Here is a 24,163-nt window from a genome sequence, read left to right as displayed (position 1 = left end):
ATTCAACATTCTTGTAATAAATTGTGGTTAAAACCAATTCTGTATTTTAAAAAACAAACTTTAATTTAGCAATATTGTGGCTTGAGAAACTGTTACATACTACTGGGTCTTCAGAAACTGGTTATACTTGATTATGCACAATATATCTGTTTTCGAATGTTAGTTTCTGTCGCTTGGGGCTCAGGAGATCCTTGTATGTGGAGAAACTTCGCTCGACATCAACGGAAACCAGTGGTACATATCTTGTAAGCACATGAACAGGAAATCAGTTGACATTGCAAAGGTTTATATGTCAGGATTGTCTCGCAAATTCAGTTCAAATCTATCCGTAGCAAATCCATCATGATTGCTTTTGAATTTATGGAATGTTATGTGCAAAAAGAGAGAAAAGGGAGAATAAACGTGCTGAAGGCTAAAAGGAAGTAGAAAAGGGAAATTTCATGAATCTAGCGAAAAAAAGGTGCAACATTCACTAAAAACGTACAACAAAGTGCGTTCATTTCAGTTCATTTCAGTTCATATTTTGAACTTTGGTTTTTATAACAACTACATTTTTAGAAAAGGTGCTGCACCTTAAAATCCGCTCTCTAATAATTATAATAAAATGAATATCATTGTGTAGTAGCAGCAAGAATGAAGGCACGAAGGGGTGCGAGCTGCTATGTTTTGGATTATTAACACCATTATCCCCCACAACTTAGATGGAAATGGAAAACAGACAATATAGATAGATAGATAGATAGATAGATAGATAGATAGATAGATAGATAGATAGATAGATAGATAGATAGATAGATAGATAGATAGATAGATAGATAGATAGATAGATATAGATATATACCTTGCCCTTCCAGTATCTCCGTTACCCACTGACAAAGAAGAAGAATCCTGCCTTCCACTATTTTTAACGGATGTGAAAATGATAAAATCGGCCTGAAATTGGCTATAATCAGGCCAGTTTCTACGGGAACAATACGAAGAAGACAGTTTTAATCGCTGTTGCTCCGTTGCCTCCGACAAGTACGCAAGCTGCTTAACGGAGTAGCTTTGCAGATATGGTAGTCGCAGTTAGCCACGGGAAATGAAGTTCAAATCCGGAGGCGCTCTCACACTTAGGCTCAGCACGACCTAGACCTATATCATCAATGGTGATCGGAACTTAGGATTGTAGTTCTCGAACTCTTAATAAATTAATTCGGGTCTTCTTTCGCAGACTTAAGATAATCGGAAACTCATGCGTTATCACTGCAACTCTATCACAAGACTTAACCGTTCGACACTTCCAATGAACACAGTCCTGTAAACATTCTCCTAATATTAGAGTGAACTCATTCATCAAACTTAACACACTTTCCCTTCTAAATATTTACTTAGGTTTCGGATTCAATCATACCAGAGTCATAAATAGTAATGATTATTTTTAAGTTTCAGGCACCTGCTTTTGATACAAGTGTTTCGTGATCATAAATTATGATGAAATAATATTTGGTAATATTGGTTGTACAAATATGTACAGATTGAATATCGTGTTATCTTATTTTTGAGTTGTAATAAAAGTATTATTGTGAAACATGACTTCAGTTATTTTAGTTGATCACATCATATAATTTATTTACTTTGCACTGTTTAGGTAATTATTCATTGTACGTGGTTTAACAAGAGTAATAAAACATAGTAATACTAGCAATCACAAGAAGAATATCAATAAGGTACGAATAAGATACGAGTTTCCTAACCTGGTATGTTTTTTGTGGGAACAGGTTAAATGTATTTGACTCTGTAAAGCAACTTAAAAATGAAAATGTAGTACGAAAACTTAATAAAATGTTCACACCAGGCCTATCCAAATAGCTTATTCACTGTTCCTTCTTCTTGGTAATTTTATTATTTGTAATTCACAATTTTCTAATAACTTCAAAATTCAATTAATCATTTATTCTTGAAAAATGGGTGTGGTTTTCATTGAATGACCCAATCACTCGTGTTTATATTCTTCACACAGTTTTAATATGTTTAGTGTTTCAGTTCAAATAATGTTTGGCATTTAATTTATTTCTGTTACAGAGTGACAAGTAAGTAAAATCAAATGTTTTCCGTAACATAACAAAAAAAAAAAATTCTTGATTCCATCAGTCAGTTAAAATCTTCTGGTGGAAGCATAAATCACAAATTCTATGTGAATTAACTTACATTATCAGTTATATTTTTTCCCGATCTCTAGCGTTCCATAAGTGCGTTTGCAGAAAAGAAAATGAATTACTTTTCAGCACTGAGATATTTTCTTCTGCTGTCTAAATTATTTGATTTAATTCCTTTCGCTAAAATTAACTCCACTTCTTTCGGATACACATTTCACTATTCTCGATTCTTGCTCATATATTGCCTTATTGTGTCGTTTATTACCAATGTGCAAATGTCATTTGTGGGTATCGAACAAATGATGACAAGCAGAGAACCATCAGATATATACAAAACCATATTGATCATTTCTGCTAGGATATTACCTGGTATTAGTGGAATTTACTTCACTGCACGATGTTCTTTGAGTTCCTACGTGATTTTAACAGAGTTATCGAAACATATTAGTTTCCTTAACATCAGTAATGAGGATTACTTTCAGAAACTAGAAAAATCGATGCTTTACAAACTTTTGATGATCATGTTCCTAGCTGTTCACGTATGTTTCCTAGAGATATCCACATGTTATAGCTGTGCAAGCAACATTGTTCTCGGAGTTGTACAAGTTTTGCATCATCTTTGTTTTCATATTCAAAAAATAGTAATTGATATTTGATATTTTACCTTATCAGAATTTATCAAGGATCAATTCTCGTATCTTAATAATGATATCCGTAACAGCACAAACAAAATTTACAGAAATCCTACCAGAGAAATTGTAAAACGTTATTGTAAGAAAGTTGAAAATTTTAGAGATCACCATTTCAAATTAGAAAATTTGACTATTACATTGTATGATAGCTATGGACTTTGCCTACTAACACACATATTACGCATATTTCTTTCCTTAGTATTTTTAATGTATCATATGATTGAATATTCAAGTAGAACTTTAGACAAGTTAAACAGACTCATAATCCTCATATCAGAAATTCCAATGCTTTTAGGGCTTTCAGTAATTTACATAACAGTTCCCTCCGCAATTTGCCGAGAGGTAAGTTATGAATTTTAGTAAGTAATTTTAATTGCAATTCCAATCCTTTTTACTCACTCTCTCTTTTCAACATTTTTTTTTCACTCTCTTTTGGCAATGGCAGAACTCCGTAAACCTCGTAGCCGGATGAAGCCCTAATAAGATGCATGCAAGGCTGAGTGTTGAGTTTATGTTCCAAAAGAAATTAATATCGAACATAATTTGTAATTTATATTGGAAAATTAAGATTTCTTATTTACACATTAGGCCGTAGTCAGCGCGAACAGGAGGAAGTGAGTCAATTCAAGGCAGAACTAATTGAAGTCGCCGATACTACATATAATTATGGTGTATACATTCCTAATTATAAAAAGGGGACTTATCAGTTTGTGTCACGTTAATTCCGAATACTAAGCAGTTATGCTAGAAGATGTCACTACTTGCTCTGCCCGTCCGACACCAATACTAGTAGATGTCACTAGCGTGCAGAAAATTTATCGATTTAACACTAGAGCCTTTATATTTTAAGTATGCCCTCGGAAAATATGCGAAACATACTTCGGCCGCATCCCCACCTTCCTCTTACGGGGAAAACATTATCTTTGCTTTGAGAAAAAAGCGAATTACCTCGGCTGTGTTGCCAATTTGTCATTCAGTCGTTTGGTCTTGGTGAGTGAAAATCGTAGGCTACTTAGAATGGCTAACAAGACAGTGCACAGCGAAGCCCGTGAAATAATTAAATGTGGCAACCACGTTTGCATCACACTATTGAAGGCTTTCGGCCAGAGCAACTTGTCTCTCCTCTTTCGAAGGAGAAACGGGAAAATATAAATCGATAGCAGCACCAGCAGTGGCACACTTGAAATAGAAAGGATCTATTGCGACTATTTAACTACAACTTAAAAACAGTATTGTTTCAATTTAATCATTTACAAATGGATATTGAGTATTGCTGTCTATTATTAAGACAAGAGAGTAATCATATTTTGATTTCAGTATTAATATTTGCATAACTGCATATTGGTTGGCGAACAACCTTTTTCCTTTTTTTTAAAAAAAAAAGGTTAAATGAAAACAATTAGAACCTTTAATTAAGCACGATTTTAATCTATAGTGTACACAGTGGGCCGAAGGCTTGGACGCAGCAACTAATATTCAGTAATTTACTACAGTTACGTTTGTATCATTATAAACGTTTACGACAAAAATGACTGCACAAGCTCAATCTTTGAATGAGATATTCTTCCTTAATATTATTAAGAAACCAGGTTATAAATTATACTATAACTAACTAACTAACTAACTCTATGGCCTATGGAACCCGGAGGTTCAATGCTGCGTTCACAAAAGCTCTCCATTGACTTCTATCCTTAGCTAACTGCATCCAGTTTCTACTTTGTATTCCAATCTCTGCGAGATCCATCTTAATATTGTCCTCCCATCTGCGCCTAGGTCTTCCTAATGGTCGTTTTCCGATTGGTCTTCCAGTCAAGACTTTGAAAGCGTTTCTACTTTCTTCCATTCTAGCTACATGACCTGCCCACCTAAGCCTCCTAGACTTGACGACCCTAACAATGTTGGGCAAACCGTATAAACTATGTAGTTCCTCGTTATGAAGCTTCCGCCATTCCCCATTCTCGTTCCTCTTGGGTCCGAATATTCTTCTCAGGATCCTGTTCTCAAATACTTTCAGTCTATTTTCTTCCCTCAGAGTAAGCGACCATGTTTCGCAACCATACAGAACAACAGGCATGATTATCGTTTTATATATTTTAAGCTTCAAATTCCTCGACAGAATTCGCGACGACAAGAGATTTTGAACTGAATAGTAACACGAATTCCCTGCTTTTAGTCGACATTTAATTTCTCCGTGAATATAAATTATACTATACAATCCTTCATTTATCATATTATTATTTAAATGTATACGCCTATTTGTGAACTTTGAGTTAAGTACTGAAATAAGTGAACTCCTAAAACTCGTCTGAAACGAACTAACTCCTCAGCAAAAGCTACTCGTTCGTTAGTTTCCAACAGGAATAGTTTGTAGAATTTGTTAATGAAGTATTTACTTATGAAATGAGAACAATGTTGTTATGGTATGACTATTTACGGTGTTCTTACAGTTGTTATGGCGTGATTCAGGTGTCTTTTGAAAGCTTTTGAAGTGCATAATTTTGTTTATACCACTGTCTTTTTGTTAAAATATCTCTCTCTTTCCTAGTTATTTGTTATTGAATAATTCAATGAAATATGTCCTCTTAACTTTTTTCACTTTCCAAATGGTGGAAATGAAGATTTTTTAAAAAAAAATTTTAGAATTAGACCTGGAAGATAGGAACTTAGTAATTTCCTTATTGTCAATAAGAAAATTACTAAGTTTCAATCTTGATTGATAGTGGAGTAATTACCTTTTAAATTCGCTACAGTGAAATCAGTAGGTGTCTATGTTGATGAAGTCATACTTGGCATAATGAAGTGGCTGACGAAAATCTATTAGGCAGTTTTGACATGATGGGATCATGTATCCGTTTGCAAAGTGATGGGAGATCTCACTCCCGTAAAAATGGTACCGTTGATCAAATTTTAGGCTCAGGGACTATATCGTCAGTGAAAGAGTGTGGTTGCATACCTTAATTTTTAAAATTTTTCAAGAGAGCGATCTCAAGTGTATCCTTTAACTTTATACTGTGCTGCTCACTTTAAGATTCGCCATGTTCAGTAAGTTCACATAGAAAGAACATAATGAATGATAACAGAAAGAGAAGTATCTGCATAGAGAAGAAAATGCATGACGAAATAATTTATGTGGTATTGATTGCCAGTACTGGTAATCTGCGTTAAGAAAATGTTTCATTCTTCTTTTGAATAAAGTAATTCCCCTTTCAAATTGTATTAGGGATGGAATTCCGTAATCATATAATATATGCTGTAAAAGATTTGGAATGAAGAAAATAAACGTATGCATTATGAGTTTGTTTGAAACGACTGATTGTTTTCTCTTGCAAAGAGAAGCATAGTTATTAATATAAACAGTCTTTAACCGGAACAGGGAAAATAATGTTAAACCTCAAAAATTGATCATTTTCTGAAATGGCATAACAAAGGAAGGGAAGCAAAATCAGTTTTATCTTACAATCTTAATGGGTTGCACAATTAGTGGACCGTCACTCAGTCTGTATATTGTTTCAAGACTTGCTGCAAGAACTGTATCGATTATATTGATAAACAAAAAGTAACTCCACCTCTTGTAAATATAATATAATAAAAGAACCTCTTCAATTTGCAGTTACCACCCAATTTAAATCAAATAGCGATAAAATTGTATTAAAATTATATTAATTGTATTTTTATATATAAACATATTTTAGATTTAATTTCAAAATATTAATACAAGATATTAATTTCAAAATCAAAATATAATTTTAGATTTAATTTGTAATATAATTTTGGTGTTTTAGAGAGGATGTATTAATATTAGAATATATATCTATATATATTTATATATATGTCTCTTTCTCTCTCTCTCCCCATATATATATATATATACTCGTATATGGATTATATAGGCCTACTATATACATAAAGAAAATTTATTTCACCCAATGATATTTTTGAAGCTCTAAATAAACTGGAAATTTTCAATACGCATATTGCATTAACATTGTAGATTTTAACAGATCATTTCCAGTTTACTAAAAAAATGACGAATTTGGTTATGTGACTGGTATATCATGAAAACAACAGAAATTGTTATGAAAATATTGCAAATGAAAATAATGATGAATGGGTAATGTAATAACAAGCCCATTAGATCAGATTTATTTCTTTAGTTCTATGTTCATTGCAACAAGAAATTATTGCAAGAGTCCTGATATGATACGGACTACATGTAATGTAGAGTGTATTCCAGTCAACACATTTGAGTGTCAGGTAGTTTTCAAAATATTCACCCGTTTGTGCAAGCAGGGCTGGCCTTAAGCCGATTGGACCGATTGCTCCCAATCGGGCCCCGAGCGTAAGGGGGGGCGTGCTAGTGCCGTCTACTCTACTCTCCAGTGCCGCTTTAACAGCATATTAGGCCCCAGAGCAAACAAGTGTGTTTTGGTCCCTATGACTAAATTTTGCTCCTAATACAGGTAATTAATACATGCAATTCTGCTTGTGGGGCATCGGAAAAGTGGCTATGGTACCGTTACGATGGCTCTGCTATTCTCGTTTGTCAAGTACACACAACAACATATATTGCAATACCGGTACATCCATGGACTCCACAAGGGAGGATTTGGCCTCTGCCTAACAAGTAAATGAATAGTTTGTATTAAGTTTCCGAGCATAAGTAAATATTTTCTAAATTTAATGCTGCAGTTCTTTCTTTACTTTTTATTTTATTTTATTCTAAATTTAATGCTGCAGTTGTTTCTTTGTTTTTTGTTTTATTTTATTCTATTATTATTTTTTTACGTTTACAACTTCTGTTGTAAAAATGATATAATGTCCAAGGAGTATTCTGCACACCCCCAACACCCCTAACACTCTTCCAAATTCCATTACACACAACCGTGGGAGTAAAAATATTGGTTTCTTTGAGTTTACTTAAAAATGTATATCATCTGGGTGCACACCCACTTTTATTTTGAACACCTCACTAAGTAAAGCTCCTGACGTTCTTACTGATTATATCATGTGATACTACCTTGAATACCAAGGTGGTATCAAATAAATCAGCCTCAGTGCGACTTCTTTGCATACCCTTTCTCTTATTATAACTGCCTATGTATATTAAAAATACAAAACTACTAGACAAACTTTATCCTCTCCTGCGAAAAATCCCGTGTATGTATTTTATTTTGAAAAATCAAGTCAGGAAAAGCGAATGTATACTAGTGAGTACTGAATAGGTGGCTGCTTATGAAGGTTTGTCTTCTAACTCGAATAATCCAATGGAAAATACGTCATCCATCTTCCATCAGTTCCTTAAGGTGATCGTCTCATCACCATTTCATTTTGTCTGCAGTCGATAACGATTTCAAGCTGATTATGCCTACGATGTTCTCACTAGCGTACATTACACTCTAAAAAGTGTGACGCTTAAATAAGCGTAAAAAAATCGCGATTTTTTTACATATAAAATGGATGTAATATTGTTACATAGAAATGGAAGGTCTCATGTAACGTATAAATTAAGCACAATGTGACGCTTAAATGAACGTAACAAACTTGATGTATGTTACATATAAATAGAAGCGCCAACCGTTACACATAAATAGAATGCCCACCGTTACATATAAATAGAAGAGGCCTCATGCTGGTATATAGGGTACAAAATTTAGGTATATTTATCGACAATTTGTATGGTAAGTAACTCACATTATTAACCCTTTTAGGATTTCCACTTTTTGAGGTAAAATTTAGACTTTCACTCAAACAGCTACTGCTTACTTACTATTTATCGTAAGGTTATGGTTCAGAGCTAGTTTCTTTCAGAAAACATCCTTTCCAACGGTACCACTCGCTTGTCCGTACACCAGAAACGGGAATATCAGGGAAAACCGGGAGATTTTTCAAAATTTTTACGCCCCTCTGGCCCGGGTCTAAAGTTGGGATCTGATTTTTTTTTTTAATTACGTAGTTAGGTACACAATGCGATTGCAAAATTTCAATCTTGTATCTTGAAAACTAAGGACGATTTTTTTTTTGAAAGTATGAAGGTGACCCATTTTTATACATACATATTTTAAAAATTTACTGCGTCATTACTATTTGAAATTGAGCCATGGTTCAAACGCTATTTTTCAGTATAACGAGCCCTTTCCATCGGTGGTTGTTGATTTTGAGTTTAACGTCCCGTTCAGCAGCATGAGACGTGGAACTACTGATTAATGTGGAATCCGAACCCGGGCTTCCCGCGCCAAAGGTGCGTACGCTAACCGCTTAACCAAGAAGGAGCTCCCCTTCCCAACGGTATCACTCACATGTACGTCTCGTACACCTGAACCGGAAAAATCTGGAAAAACCGGATTTTTCTGAAAAATCGTCCCCTCGGAATAGTTGCGTCCCTCAGGCTCGAACATGCGTTCACGTAGGACTCTCAAACAAATTGAGAAATACTCAAAGGTGCACACAATCAATATGCAAAGTTTCAATCTGATATCTTGAAAACTAAATAAAGGCATTAAAAAAATTTAAAAATTTGTCTTAAGAAAAAAGTCACACTTCCCCGCCCCCACTTGGCACCGCAAAGTTGACCAACAAGTTCCAAAATGCATCTGAGTAAAAGATAATACTATGTAATGGTAACTATAGTTATCATAAATCCTAAAAGAGTTAAGTATAATGTAAATAATCCAAATATAATGTCTAATTATCTACTATGTTTTGTTGAAAGGAAGTAGTGCTCAAAAGAGGAACCTAACTAACTCAAGAAAATTGATTGGTATACCGTTTGCCCTTTAAAAAAAAAAAAAAAAAAAAAAAAAAAAAAAGCTTACGATAACAATCGAAAGTTGGCTAGGTTTTTCTTAGAACTATTCCCTTTCAGTAATGTGGCAGAGGAAGCTATGCTAGTACAGAAAATTTAGACTATTTACTACTTTATCTAAGAATGGCATTTCATACAGGCATTGTCACCAGGTATGCCTATGAATTTTCTACTAATTTATTATTAGACGTGATAAATAAATCTCGAGAATGTTGTATTATACAATATCTGCGGTAATTAACAAGATAATGCTGAACTTAAACATTTGTTTTAAAATGAAAATGTGGAATTCGGGTTCTTACCTTGAGAATATTGTGATGCTCAGAAAACAAAGCTCCACACACTCCGAAGCCACTTTGTTGAACTCAATTAAGCAGTAGGAAAAAATTGTTTAGCACAATGCAACAAAACAGCTGGATTGCTCATAGAAACCAAGTTTACAGTTTGTTGATTAAAAAAACTCGACACTGCTGCTTTTCATCACTGTGGGACCAAAGCAAGATACAGCCAGTCCTCGCGGTCCAGCTGGTAACATCTCGTAGTGAGGAGGCCAATTTGTTAAGTCGCACCGCCAACCATCCTTACTTAAGTTTTCCATGGTTTCCCACAGTTTAATCAGGCGAATGCGGGAATGGTACCGTAAGAATGACCCTGGCCAATACCATCCTTGGTCTATACTCAATGCTGGCCAGAGTAGAGGTCTGCACGGCCCGGAATTTTAGCCCGAGCCCGGCCCAGCCCGTGAATTTATAATGTGAGGCCCGATCCAAATCCGAAATTTGTTTTAGTATTTAGGCCGAGCTTGTGTCGTAATCAAATGAGCCCGTTTACAGCAACTTAACAATGAAAGCAAAATTGTATTTTTATTTACATCAATTACAGGGCTAATTTTGCCCGTGCAGACCTCTAGGCCAGAGCTACAGCTACTAAAAGGCGTTAAAAATGAATTTAATAAACTGCTAAAACAGCAACGTTTCATCCCACAATATTATAAAATCTTACAAGATCAAACTGAAACTGCCTTGAACATTTTTACACTTGTAGACAATGTATAAACAAAATACCAACCACATAATATTATATGCTTCTACGAAATATAAGCTACATATTTATATATACATAAGGATCAATAGTAATCTTTGAAAATCAGCATTAACGTAGATAGCATTTCCGTCAGTGAGTTGGCCAGTATTGCGGTTATATTACGGACTACACAGGATGCCTGTTTTCATGAGCGATTGAAATTTACGAAATCGTTATAGTATTGTTTGAAAGTTATCACATAATCTGTTGGTACTAATCTTCTGTTAGGTTAGGTTGGATAGTTCCTGGATATACTGATAATGGTGTTATATGCTTTCAGTCGCAGGGCTAATTTCAAGCAAATTTAATTGATCTTTCTTGTACTTTATGTCTCGTGAGCATTGATTGTTTTCTATTGACCTTTAATTTAAACATCTACCCGTGTACAAGTTTTCAAGGGAACTTTTGACGTGACTTTGTTAAGAGTTTTCCTTGTTAAATATCGTTTAAAAAGTGAGATCATTTACTGTTAGAAAGAATAAAAAATATTAATCAGGTAAACAAAAATAATACACAAGCATTAAGTGAAACACTGTTTCAGTGAACTATATTTCACATTCACATTTCACTTTTACACTTTTAAAAACTTCACAGCTTCAGGAGCTTCACAGTTTCAAAAAGTCTTTGCGACATCAATTGCTTAGGAAATTTTTCTCGAGTTAGGACGCATTGTAAAAAGCCCAGAATTTGACCGTATGCACTTGGATAGTTCAAGTTCTTTACGTAATATACTGTTAGTAATAATACTGCAGCTCTAAACCCAGAGCATCCGTTTTTCAAATTAATAATTTCTTCAGAACCACAATATATTTCTTTCTTTGTGCCAAAAAACACTGTTGGTCCTACAATACTCGTCTTCTGATGTATGTCTGCCTCCTGCAAGTAAAATGATAATAATTTAATATATAGTGTATTTGGAAGAAATTTAAACAGATAATTTAGTTTTTAGTAAATACTATGTACAATGAGAATAAAAAAAAATACGTACTGGTATGTGAATCAATCCTCGAACTGACCTAAAAAAGCTTGTCCACGTTGCTGAGAGTTTGTGCTTTTATTAAACTCAAGATCTTCAAAAATAAATAAATAAATAAAATGAAAATGAAAATAAAAAAATAAAATAAAGAAACAACCGTCCTTTCTGAACTAAGAAACAATGTGATAAGATGCATTTCCAGTCTGCGGCGAAAGTATTTCACCAAGTTGTAAAATTTCTTAACCGGATAATTCTGAAGTAGACTCACATAATATGTCAGAGCGTCAACTTGTATTGAAATTTATACCTTCTGTGGAAGATACTAAAAAACCGTACTAAAATAAGACTATTGTTACCTGTAAAAGAAGTGTGAGAGCAAACTTTGACCTGCACATATTATTAGAATCGATATGAACACTATAGTTTAAAATTATCTAACTGTATACTTTATCAGGCGTAAAAGCCACAGCAGGTAAAACACTAGGTTATTTATTATAAAACAGCGTGTCCAGGCAGGCCTTTTAATTATCCTTTAATTCTTTTACACTTGGAAGATGATGTCACCTGATGTTCTCAAAATGGAGTCTTGAGTGTAAACTTCTGCCGCAGACTGGCCTTAAAATGTATTAATGTTTAGAGTAATATTGGAGTTCAAAGGTAGAGTCAATTAGCCCTAAGAGTTGCCTGAGCCTTTGATACTCTACAGGAATAAAATTGTCTGTACAGACATTAACCTTCGAGCATCTTTTTCAATAACTGCTAGCTATTGAAACAATCCGTATGAATCTGGACCAAAAATCAATCCGTTTAATGTGCACAATTTTACTTTTTAAAAAATCACAATAAAAATGTCATTTCACTAGTAACAAATACATATGTTACAACACAAAGGCACGAGTGTACCCTATGGATGAGTGGTAATAGTCGCTACCTTTTAATCAAAATGTCCTGGGTTCGATTCCCAGTAGATGACACATGTGGTTCGGAGCCCACTTTAAACTAGGTCTCGTCCTTTAGAAGCTCAGAAGCTCGTTTAAAACGTTAATAACTTATTCACAAAAGCACGATTATGATTGAGAACCACCCACACGTCAAATTTTACTAGCTTCCTTCCAACAAAAGGGTCCTGCGTTCAATTCCGGTTGGGACACATGATGTTCGGAACCCACATTAAACTGTAGGTCCCGTCCTTAGAAGTTTCTTCGCTCGGTTAGAACGTTCATAACAATTCTTACACACACGTCAAATCTTGAAATAGTAAATACCATTATGGAAGAAGCCCCGTTCTGTAAGAAAGTGCAAAGCAGCGACACTGTTGTGGTAGTTTGGCCACCTACAACTGTAAAAAAGATGCGCAATATTAGCGTCGAAATTAGTACAGCGGAGCTCTTCCCAATAATATATCAAATCTCAAGCGACCGTTAAAATCATATTCTTGATGACGTGTGTTAGTTATTTTATCAATGGAAAACTAATACTTCATTTATAAATAAAAGAATATTGCAATAATATAAACCATATTACTACTATTGAATAAGTGTCAATCAGTGTACCCCAAGATACGACATACATGGAAAATGTCTGTGGAAAACGAGGATGTCCAAAAATGCTTCACAGGAGATATCATTTCGAGACAAGACAGTCTGAGTCGGTCACAATGTGACTATTGTAGACCGGGAGGATTGGATTAGGGGATCGCGAATTCGAACCTTTCAGGATTTAGCATCCTGACTGAGTTTTTTTTTTTTTTTTTTTTTTTTTTTTTACCATTTTACTAAGTTTCACCAGGTGAATGTACAGATTTTACCTAATAAGGCCGTGACTGTTTCCTTTCTCATGTTTTTGGTGACATATCTCCAAAAAATAATTAAAAAATGCATGTATCTTATTTCCTATAATGTTCTCAATAAACAAACATCCTTCATACTTCCACAATTCCTTTAGAACTCTGACCATATTAGCATTATCTACTTTGGAAACGTGTAACATAATAGTAGATAGACAGCCGTTTCAAAGCTCTTCCATATTATTATTTTTTAATCAGCTGGTTGTTTTACTGTTTACTGATCTCGTGCTTATTAATAAGGAGGTATCAATAGATGTGTTAAGGACTTGCGGGACGAGCAGAGGCCAAAGTATGGGGTTACACATTAAATGTAATTTTTTCACTCTTATACTAGAAGAATGATGTGGATTAATATGCACAGAAGTGTATCTTCATAACAATAGTAACGTAAACTACTAAATGAAATTTTAAACTAATGTTTACTCAAATTGCATCGGTGATAAGCAATTCTCAGTAACAATTCCCTTAACTCTATTACATATACACCTACCTGGGAAATTGCTCTAAGCGTAAATCTCTTTGGCTGCAAATGTCTTTCTAGGGCGAAAATATTATTTTCTATGTTGGCTGATAGTGCCACTTTTGACACTGCATCTCCCAGCTTAATTTCAAGAGTGTCTACGTCGTATCCAAAGTAAAGACTTGCCTCTGTTTCCAACTGAAATAAAGGGGAATAAATAAATAAATAAATAAATAAATAAATAAAAGAAAAAAGAAAAATCCATAAATCTTTTTCCTTCATACTATCTTACGGTAGATTTCACGGTGCGTAGACGGTAATATTCAAAGCACGTAGATGGATCGAGAAAATGAATCTAATTGTACTCTTGAAAAGAGAAGATAAAATAGAATAGAATAATAGGGGCGTCAAGAGAGGGAAAAGCAGGGGTGAGAGTCGCTACTAAACTCATTTTTCCGATTTTTTTCAAACTGTCTTAAATTTTGAATATTGGAATATAATCTAATTAAATATGAATAAAATAAATGGATTGTATTCTACTAACTTCGAAATGTTTGTTGTCGGGTTGACTAATTCATATCGGACTTCCGAAGAAATATCAAACAATTTTAATGACCGTGTCAATAGCGACAACTCTCAGTCTTTTCAGGTTTTAATAGAAATAGTGAAAGAAAGAGTGAGGAAGAGTAAGAAGAAGGTAGGAAGGAAGAGGGAAGAAGAAGGAAAGGAAGAAGATGATAGGAGATCTGAGGAGAACGAATTACTGGATAATTTTGGGAATATGGTGAAGAAACTCGAATAATTTCTAAAAGGTACTCTGTATTCAGAATGTTATTGCACAAGTATTGATATTGTAGGGATCCGGAATAGACACGTGTTCACCCATACAACCCTGACCTGGGTCCAGGCAACTACGCCAGTGGGAGTTGCCCCGACCCAGCCCGGGTGACAAGATAGTTTAGTTCTATTGTTTATTCATTATTTTAGAACGAAGGTTACCTAATATCCAGTCTCGGAACTCCAAGATTCAGAGATCGATCACATATTTGAATCAGCAAAAAAAAAAAAAAAAAAAAAAAAAAAAATCGAGTAATGCATACATTTGTTATAAATAAAAATTTTGATATTTCTGAAAGATCGTCGTTCATTCAGGCATATCCTGTTATTTTGGCTTTTCTCAGAGCCGATTATAATTTGTTTTAGACTTTATCCTTTATAACCTTTGTCATGCATTGTAAAACCATTACAATAAACCAACGTTCATGTTACGACTTAAGGCTAAAAATTATCACTCAGTCACACACACATACACACGGGACAGCGTATAAACAAGGATAAAATATTCCAAAGGAAACTGTAACTACATTGTTTTATACAATTTATTACATTTAGAAAAAAAATATTAGCCATTAATACTGTTTATATGCTGTAAACATGGCGTCTTATGAACTGAATTATATATTTTACTATTTCTGCCTGTTTTCGCTGATGAAAATAACAATTTATGGCTCCCTTCTACGTCCAGATGATTTAACTATTGTTTTGAACTCGTGTTACCTTGATTTATTCCGTTTATCTGCAGAAATTTTCCAAATTTAGAGGAGCTGAAGTTACAGTGTTGTCCTTGATGTACGCCGCGTCTTGGAATGGAGGTTCTCGCGCCGTAATACTATAGTTCGGGAAATAGTTCCAATCACAGCAGAGATTTTTGGCAGCGGAAAGTACAAAACGAATAGAAAATGGTAAAATCTGGATCAAACCGGATTTCAGAGAGGATATGGGCATGTCAAGAAGGACAATCAGGGTCCAAAATATTCAACCAAAATTTAGATTGCTACATTTTTCTAAGAATTCCTGCCCAATAGCGGGCCTAGTTTTTGTACAGCATTAAGATGATGATTTCAATGTTTCCCTATTTGAAACACCCATATGCTAAATATTATCGTGAAATAACGTATGGATAAAGATATTATTCCCCAAAATATAGTTACTACGAAATTATCCCGAATTTCCACATTAATTCCAAGTATAATTATAATCAATTGAATATCATGTATACATCGAAACCTATTTCGGAAAAATTAGCATGGTACAGTAGGTGATAAATTTAGTGGGCCCCTCCGAGCGGAGACCACATTACGTAATTGTAATGGTACATTACACTCTTCATGAATTCACGAAAGTAATAAGTACTTTATCCAAGTTACAGCGTAGGCAAATGAGCTAATACTCGTCCTTAGACATTGCAAAACCAAGCTCAAAAATTCTAAATATCAATCTATTTACAGATTTCTGTAATTCATGAATTTTTAGAGTTCCAAGCTTTCGACTCGCCCCTCGAGTCTTGGTCACGGAGGTTAGAAACAAGAAGAAAAAGAATAGGAACATCAAGGAATGAAAAGGAACGGACTAACCAAGGAGAGAGCTGTGAAAAAAAAAGTTGGCAAGTGCGCCAGCGATATACGGATAAGGTGATGTGAACTAAAATATGGCAGGCATGTTATTATTTTTATTGTCATGCTATTCCTGTGAAAATTTTGTAATTACCACCCCCCATTCCAGTCAACTATTCCTTGTCTAGATTTATTTTTTTTAATGAATAAATAAATTTTCAAGCATCAGTCTCTCTATTTCATTTCTAGCTCCAAACAAAACTTGTGAATCTTCTACCCTACGTTCCATTTCTTTTAAATGTTTCGATAAACCTGACACCGGAGTTTCTGTTTTTGAATCTCTAATGTATTCCTTTACTCGGACTTCTAAATTTCTTTTCGTTTTGACTATATAACTATCTTGACAATTGCATTTTATTTCGTAAATACGCAATTTTTCATTGGGATCCGTGTAATAACACTTAATCTATGATCGATTCCGCTGACATTACTTCGAATGCGTGTAGACACATAAATACAATTTTTAGTATGTCTGCATAACGAGGAACGAAATTTGAACTTGGATTTACACGAACTGCATTCATACCGCAAAGCCCCTTCATGCCTCTTTACATGGCATGACAGTTTATCGAAACTGAACGTTCTAAAAGAGCAATAAATACACCGATAAATTTTCCTCGAAAACCTATTGTCAATTACCTCATTAATTTTGAAGTGTACAGTTTCTTCCTCAGAGTCTGCATCTCGGTCTTCTCTGTGGGGAAGACTGCTTTCTGTAGGTACTTCTTCAGCTGTTTGTGCCACACCTCGTGTCCAGCCTCCAGCTATATCTGACAAAAAAAAAAAAAAAAAAAAAAAAGTACCTAAAATGTGTACAGCCTTTTCAGATTTAAAATTAACACAGGTGTGTAAGATATAAGTCAGGTTTTGAATTTACTTTTTTTTTTTTTTTTAAAAAAAAAGAAAAGTGTTTGAAGTCCGTATTTTATCAGTCACAACAGCCTAATGCTGAAATAGTATCTTAAACGCAGGCTGTAACTTCTTTTGGAGGCTGATCCTCCCATTTTTACACAGAAGGTGGTTGCTTGGTATATTACAAGGGATGTAATGGATTGTATACGCAGGTATACGGCGTATACCCACCACTAATTTTTGGAAACTATCGTATAGCCATCTAAAATTTAGGAAGTATGTGGGTACACGCTACATTCGATTCATAGTGTACTCACTTCATTGGAACAAATAACAACTCTTTTTCATGTTCTCTATTTCAAAACAGAAAAATCTCACTAAACAGCTGGTCGTCAGGCTGTTGCCGCGAATGATGTCTAAATTCTTTTAAAAGGTTTGAGTTTTCGGGTTGTGGGAATTGAGTTTTGCGTCAATCCCTTCTATAATGAAAAAGAACACACTGAACTGCAATTTTTTTTTTCAAGATGTCACATGCGCTATTCGTACCTTCTGAAAGTTGATCTGTGGTATTATAATAAAATAAAGCCAAGATGTTTCCAAATGTTTTTCTGGGAAACTATTAGAAACTCTTTTGTTTCTAAAGATCAGTTGAAGATAGAATGGTGAGGAATACCGCCTAGATTCATGTGGTAACAATGAAGCTGTTCTATTTTGACATAGTAATGGCTACAGTTTTCAAGGCCTCTTTCATACAAATTCGAAGTCTGCCGATTGGATACAATTTGAGCGAGGCAAAAAGGAATGGAATCAGTTTCTTTCTAACCGCGGAAGGGAGTTCCGAGAAAAATATGGTCTTTACTCTAGTTCAAAGCTGATAGCTCATAGCTGTGTACATTCCGTTAACGAAAATATAAAAGCAAAGACATCGAGAAATAGCGAAGAAAAATCCAAAGGACATGTTAATTTGCCAGCTGCTTCAGAGAAAGACATAAGTATATTTATTTATTTATTTATTTCACATTATAACGGTTGTTATGGCATTTCCAGGTTGATGATGAAGATGCCAGCCGGATAACGTCCTTCGTTAAAGGCGTTGGAAAGGAGACTACATGGGGCCTATAAGTTAGGTACCATTGCGACATTTGGCTGGTGCGAATGAAGGAAAACTTCTCTTAGGATAGTTGATCTGCAAAGGCTTTTTCACATTTTCTTGACCAATATTATTATTATTACATTTTATAGGAATTTACATCTGTGTGAACGGTCGAAAGTTTAACTTTCTCTGAAAACAGCTGTTCGTGTAATTCTATTAAAAAAAAAAATCGATAGCCAGCCGTACTCACTGATCTATCCAAGCTTTTTATCAACAGATTAAGTGCATGCTGGAATAGTACATCAGCTTATAAGTCCAGGCAGCGTCCTTTTCAAATCCTCTTGTCTGAGTGTGCTCAAGGGTTGGTAATTTGATAAGCGTAATTATATATACACATATAACATGTTTCTGTGTGTAACAAAGGATGGAGCGTATATCCACCTAAAAAATTAGCATTACATCACTGGATATTACTGAAGGATTTGTCTACGACACTCACTTGTGAGTATACTCATAAGCTGGACTCGCAGTGCGTTTGTTATTGTCTCAAGACTTATCCATCACGTGCTGGAATGTTGTGCATGGAACCGTAAAATGACCCAGAAAATTAACCTTGACTTTTTTCCATGAACATGTATAGCATTGTTTAACATGAATAGTTTTGTTTTAAATTTAAAGTTTACCATCCGCCTATTTGTCACGATGACTGAAGAGAAGGAAAGGCTTAGACAAAAATTGAGACGAACTCGACCAGTCTTATTAGGTACCGTCCAGCATTAACCTGGTAGGACTGGGGAAAACCTCTAAAATTGGACTACCGAACAAATCTGAAATATCGCCATCCATGTTTTTTTGAAAGGCTTGACCAACTTTTCTGAGAAACTAACTTTCACGAAATTAGTGCTGTCACTCATAAAACGAACAATAATAGAGCGGATGATCGAGGTTCCTGAGGCGTCAGGCCGCCGGTGGGGCATGGATCTTCGTGATTATTAAAACTTAACACCTAATGGCATCGTGCCAGGCCGATTGGTGGAATGAAGAAAGTGGGAGGAAACGGAAGAAAAAACACGCACACGGTGTTTATCCATCAGAAGGCCCACATGGCATGAGCTGAGTTTGAACCAAGGATCCCACGCACCAGAGGTGGGTGTTCCAACCAATGAGCCCATAAGCCCCTCTATCAACATGAATTAACACAAACTTGGGGTAATACTACTTGACAAAACTGCTGCATACCGAAACATGCCTTGCTCACGTTCTTATTGACAAGTGAGTCCGCGACGTTAACCTTTAGGGGTGAGTGCTAGTCAGGGCCAGTTTTTTTCTGAGGGCATAAAATTGCATAATATCCATTTCTAATGAGTCACTTTCACATATAAAAAAGGAAAAATAGAGGATCACACCTGTCAATATTTTGTCTAAATTTCAAAATAATGGCTCTCACCACAATAATTGGCAAACTTACTTTAATACAGTAAAACTGAGAAGCCATACCTAACAAGGGACCATTAAATTTTGTAAATTCAATTGTTGAAAATGATTGCTAGCACTGGATTCAGCACCAAAAGAAACAGAGAAAAAGAGAGTTTAGTGGCAGACCGTATACAGGGTGGGAAATAAGTGAGGGCAAACTGCGAAGATAGAACGTAGAAACTACCTAGAAATGTCATGTTAATTTTGAAACGAGTAGAGGGATCAGGGGCGTCTGAAGAAAATTTTTTACCTCTGTAACAGGAGGCGTTCCACGCTTTGACAATATATCAATAATAAGGTGATATGAATGAAGAACTAGAGATCCTGTAATACGGTCCATGAGCACGTTGTATGCACGAGGGAATAACCTCGCTTGCGCGCATACTCACTATCACTGACGCGCCTGTTCCCTTCGGACGAATCCCTGTGCAGCCCCACCAGTTTCACCTTACTCTGACTCGGTTACATAACATTCGTGCTTTCTAGTTGCTACCTATCACCGGTTAGTTTATTTTTCGCACTGTAGTTTTTATGGTACACATCCAATGGCCGTATTTAGACGCAAATCGTAAAACAATTTTAACATTTCAACAGTTACTTCTTGTGGTCCCTTGAATTTTATCTATGTCAAGTGAAATATTTTCATGTCGCCTAGTGGAAACATTTTAGGGGACAATAGGAAGTAAATTAGTGAAAGAATTATAATTCTTTCACTAATTTCTTCCTTATTGCCTCCTAAATGGTTTACGCTAGGCGACATGGAAATATCTCACTTGGCATACTCGTAGAGAAAATTTAAGGAAGTCATCAGAAGTAATGGTTGAAAAATTATGGCCGAATTTTATTTTATGATTTCCTTATATATAGGCCTATGTAGTCCGGATATATGACAAAAACAAAAGTGAAAAAACACAAAACCTCTACTTGGTGCTCACTAAATAGCAGGAATGCAATCTAACCGAGTCTGAATAGGGCGAAGCTGCGGGCCCTAGCGTAAGCGACAGGGTGCGACCGAAGGGAGCAAGCAGGCCAGCGACGGTCTTTCACATGCATTCACTTATTTCATCTATCGTAAAGCACTTGTAACGATTTTAGACTTGAAACCGTATACTAGTAAACCTAAAATACAAGTGCATTACTTTGGCAAGGTTCTAGAAGGCATTAGTCGAGCAGACGGTTCTACCAAATTTTCACACATTTATTGCATTTTCTGATTCTTCTTGCAAAGCGTGCACTAAATGAGGAGCTAATGCATAAACCACTAAACAACTTCTGCTACGTGCCCAGTAAAAGCACAAATGCTACCTAACCGAGTCAGAGCAGAAAAGTAGGAGGGGGGCCCGAGCGGAGCGAGGGGTGCTTTCGTAGGGAGAAGGCGCGTCAGCGACGGGGGGCACACGCATAAACAAGGATAGTGCAACATACATAAAATATCCCCAATAATTTCCACCTTGCAAAACACTTAAATAATTGTAATCTCTTACTTTCAAAATGAATTCACTGGTTTTCCGGGTACAAATGACCCGCTGTAAGGAGAAATTCGTCTGTTTTGAATTTTCACTTCTTTTCCACACTTCGCATCGTTGATTTTACGTTTCAACATAACATGACGCTTCAAAAACTTTATAATATGACGCTCTTTATCACACAATTATTTGTAATAAAATCGTATGTTTGCATTATATCCACCGCAAATGTCCATCCCTAACACGAACAGATTATTTCCACCTTTCTACCAGATTATTTCCACTTAGAATACGTTCACTCCCATTCAAAATGTGTTTCAATATATTTAATGACAGAAATAACTTATATTCACACTCTACTTCTTTTACGAAAAGCGTTTGACATCGTATTTTACCTATAAATTTTGTTCTTGGTAGAACCGTCTGCTCGAGTGAACCCTTCTATAACACAGTCCCCATTCCCATTTAGCTGTAATAAAGACACAAAACATGGCTTTGCATTTAATTTTATCGCCTGGAGAAATTTGTTTTATATAAATATGTCTTCTATGAATATGTTTCACATATATATGCAAAGTTTTAAATTTTGCCTGTAGATCTTTCACAATGTGGGTGCCAAGAGTAAACCAGCACCAACTTTCCAACACGGTCTTTCTAGTGGTGCGCCAAAAGTAAACCTGCACGCCTTGTCCATGAGAAGGGGGACCAGTAATCTAGAACCTTGCCCTTAGAGGACAACCAAAACCATTCTGGTTTGCTATGTTCAAGTAGTATCTAAAAACTTATATTAGAGATTTTTTTTTAATAATACAAGAATGTCATCCATCAAAAGAGTGTGCATTCCGAAATAATGTACTGAACGTAATGATTGATCTTCTGGGAAGAATCAAAAGAGCTTTCCTACATCGTTTCCATCATTATTCCTAACAACTTAATGTATTTCATACGTTATTTCCACATACTGTACCTTGTTCAATCCTCGCGTGTTTTGTTGGAGGGTGGTCACAATATTCACTCCACCCTTTAGATTCTTCTCTCGTATTATAATCGCAATCACAACTTTCTTCATTACATCTGCCCCTTTTTACACCTCTTGCGTCCACGTCGGAGTCCATGATGCCGACTTGTTCTCACAAATTAACACAAGATTTTCCTGAACAACATTAAATAATTTCATGAAATACAAATGGCTTCCGTTCGGGTTCGATCGACTTCTTTCGGATTTTCGCGAACATTTCAACGTAACGACAGGTGATTTATGAAACTTTATACGTCACCGTAAAAACAACGGCGTGACACATAAAATATTCTTAGATTGTCGTCCCTCTTAAGGCGAGATTGTTACATTTAAACTTTACTTCTTGGTGTTTAAATGTAACAAAATTACATCCATTTTTTACCAGCAAACCATATTTATACATCACATTCCATTTTACATATATTTCTTCTACGGTTACGTCTATGTATAAGTCAAACATGTGAATGAACGTCACAATTTTTCTCTGTGTAGATTTTCCTGACTTAAATTATTTTCAGAAAGATACGTCTTACAAATATAAACTTATGGAAATATAGACTTCACCAATGTATTTCTCGTAAAATTTTACCCCAATTTGATATATTACATGACCCCTTCCTATTAAAAAAAAAGTGGAGCGAGATACAAGATGACAGCAATGACAAGTATACTCTTAAATAGATGTCTACTTTCTCCCGGTGTCGGTTAATGTGTTTTCATTTTTCATCCCTTTACCCGTTTTACAAATAAAATGAACTTTTCAAACCTGAAACACATTTTTATGGTTTATTTTAACATGAAAACTGAGGGCGATGAAGAAATTCTGCAATTTGATTTTGATTCAGTCAAATTATCTTCCAGAAACAGTTTGTTTTGTTCTGGTGACAGAAATTTTATTCTTTTTATTTATTTATTTTTTGTATACCAGTATAATCGAAAGCGAGCACTATTGTAACAAATGTACGGGAGAATACTGAAGTGCACCCATTGGGTCGACATGTTTATGTTTGTTTGTTTCACAGAATAAAAGAGAGTTGAGTTGTGTGCGTTTTCGTGCTGAAAACACAGTTGATTGGGATTTACGATTATTAAATCATTAAAATATAAGTGAAGTAAGTTTTAGTGATCAATATATAAACAATGTATCTCAAATATGGCTAACCACTAGACCAGTAGGGAGAGTAATATTATGTATATATATAGGTTCTACAGACCTTGGTGCAAGTTAATTATAAACCTGGGACTCCGCACCACCGAAGGGCGGCCCTGTGTTGTGCAAGAGATTGTGTTAGTATTACAACTCTCAGGATATATGAACCACGAAGGCTCAGGTCTAATAGTATTTAAGGCTGACAATTGAAGCTAGTAACTGTTCAAGAAGAAGTGGGAATCTTATAATTCAGTAGTAAAGTATTGTTCCGTGAAGATACGGAAAACTATGCTCCAGTTTCAAATTTTATGTCGATAAAAGCGCAAATGCTGCGCATTTATGCTGTCGATAAAAGCGCATAAATGAAGGAATTTATGCTGTTTATGGACAATACGCTTTACCAAAGAAATACTCAAAATGAGGTTTCGACCTTAAAATTTCGATGTCTAAGATTCCCATCGCAATGCATGATTAATCACATGAACACTAGATCATATTCTGGAAAACGTAGAGGAAGACTGGTATGTAAACAGAAATGACATAGCCAAGGATCTAAACATCCGTCACTAAACAGGGATAAACAAACTGAAGAAAGTTGTCTAAAAAAAGGGGGGCTCAAGGTTTGAATGCCGCATGAACTGGCACGTTAATATTCACT

The 24,163-nt window shown here is 35.2% G+C and overlaps 1 protein-coding gene across 1 annotated transcript; it reads right to left on the bottom strand.

Annotated features, from left to right (window-relative positions):
* Positions 1-10,931: 10,931 nt before the first annotated feature.
* Positions 10,932-22,522, bottom strand: LOC145693473 (uncharacterized). The gene is made up of 4 exons (XM_081769505.1): positions 22,305-22,522; positions 17,090-17,220; positions 14,028-14,195; positions 10,932-11,591 (listed from the first exon to the last, which is right to left on the bottom strand). Exons 1-4 carry the CDS (start codon positions 22,450-22,452, stop codon positions 11,304-11,306), a joined length of 735 nt encoding a protein of 244 aa, XP_081625631.1. The 5' UTR covers positions 22,453-22,522; the 3' UTR covers positions 10,932-11,303.
* Positions 22,523-24,163: the final 1,641 nt, after the last annotated feature.

The sequence above is a fragment of the Thermobia domestica genome, chromosome 8 (assembly GCF_964235325.1).
Source record: "Thermobia domestica chromosome 8, izTheDome1.hap1.1, whole genome shotgun sequence".
Lineage (NCBI taxonomy): Eukaryota > Metazoa > Arthropoda > Insecta > Zygentoma > Lepismatidae > Thermobia > Thermobia domestica.
The sequence above is the reverse complement of the archived record's forward strand: the minus strand, read 5'-3'. Positions and strand labels throughout refer to the sequence as shown.

Coding starts and splice junctions, on each gene's coding strand:
- LOC145693473 (XM_081769505.1), bottom strand. CDS start 22,452: ATGGACTCCGACGTGGACGCAAGAGGTGTAAAAAGGGGCAGATGTAAT. Junction 14,196..17,089: donor TACACTTCAAAATTAATGAG/GTAATTGACAAT, acceptor CCTTTATTTCAG/TTGGAAACAGAGGCAAGTCT. Junction 11,592..14,027: donor CGCTTAGAGCAATTTCCCAG/GTAGGTGTATAT, acceptor TTTTACTTGCAG/GAGGCAGACATACATCAGAA.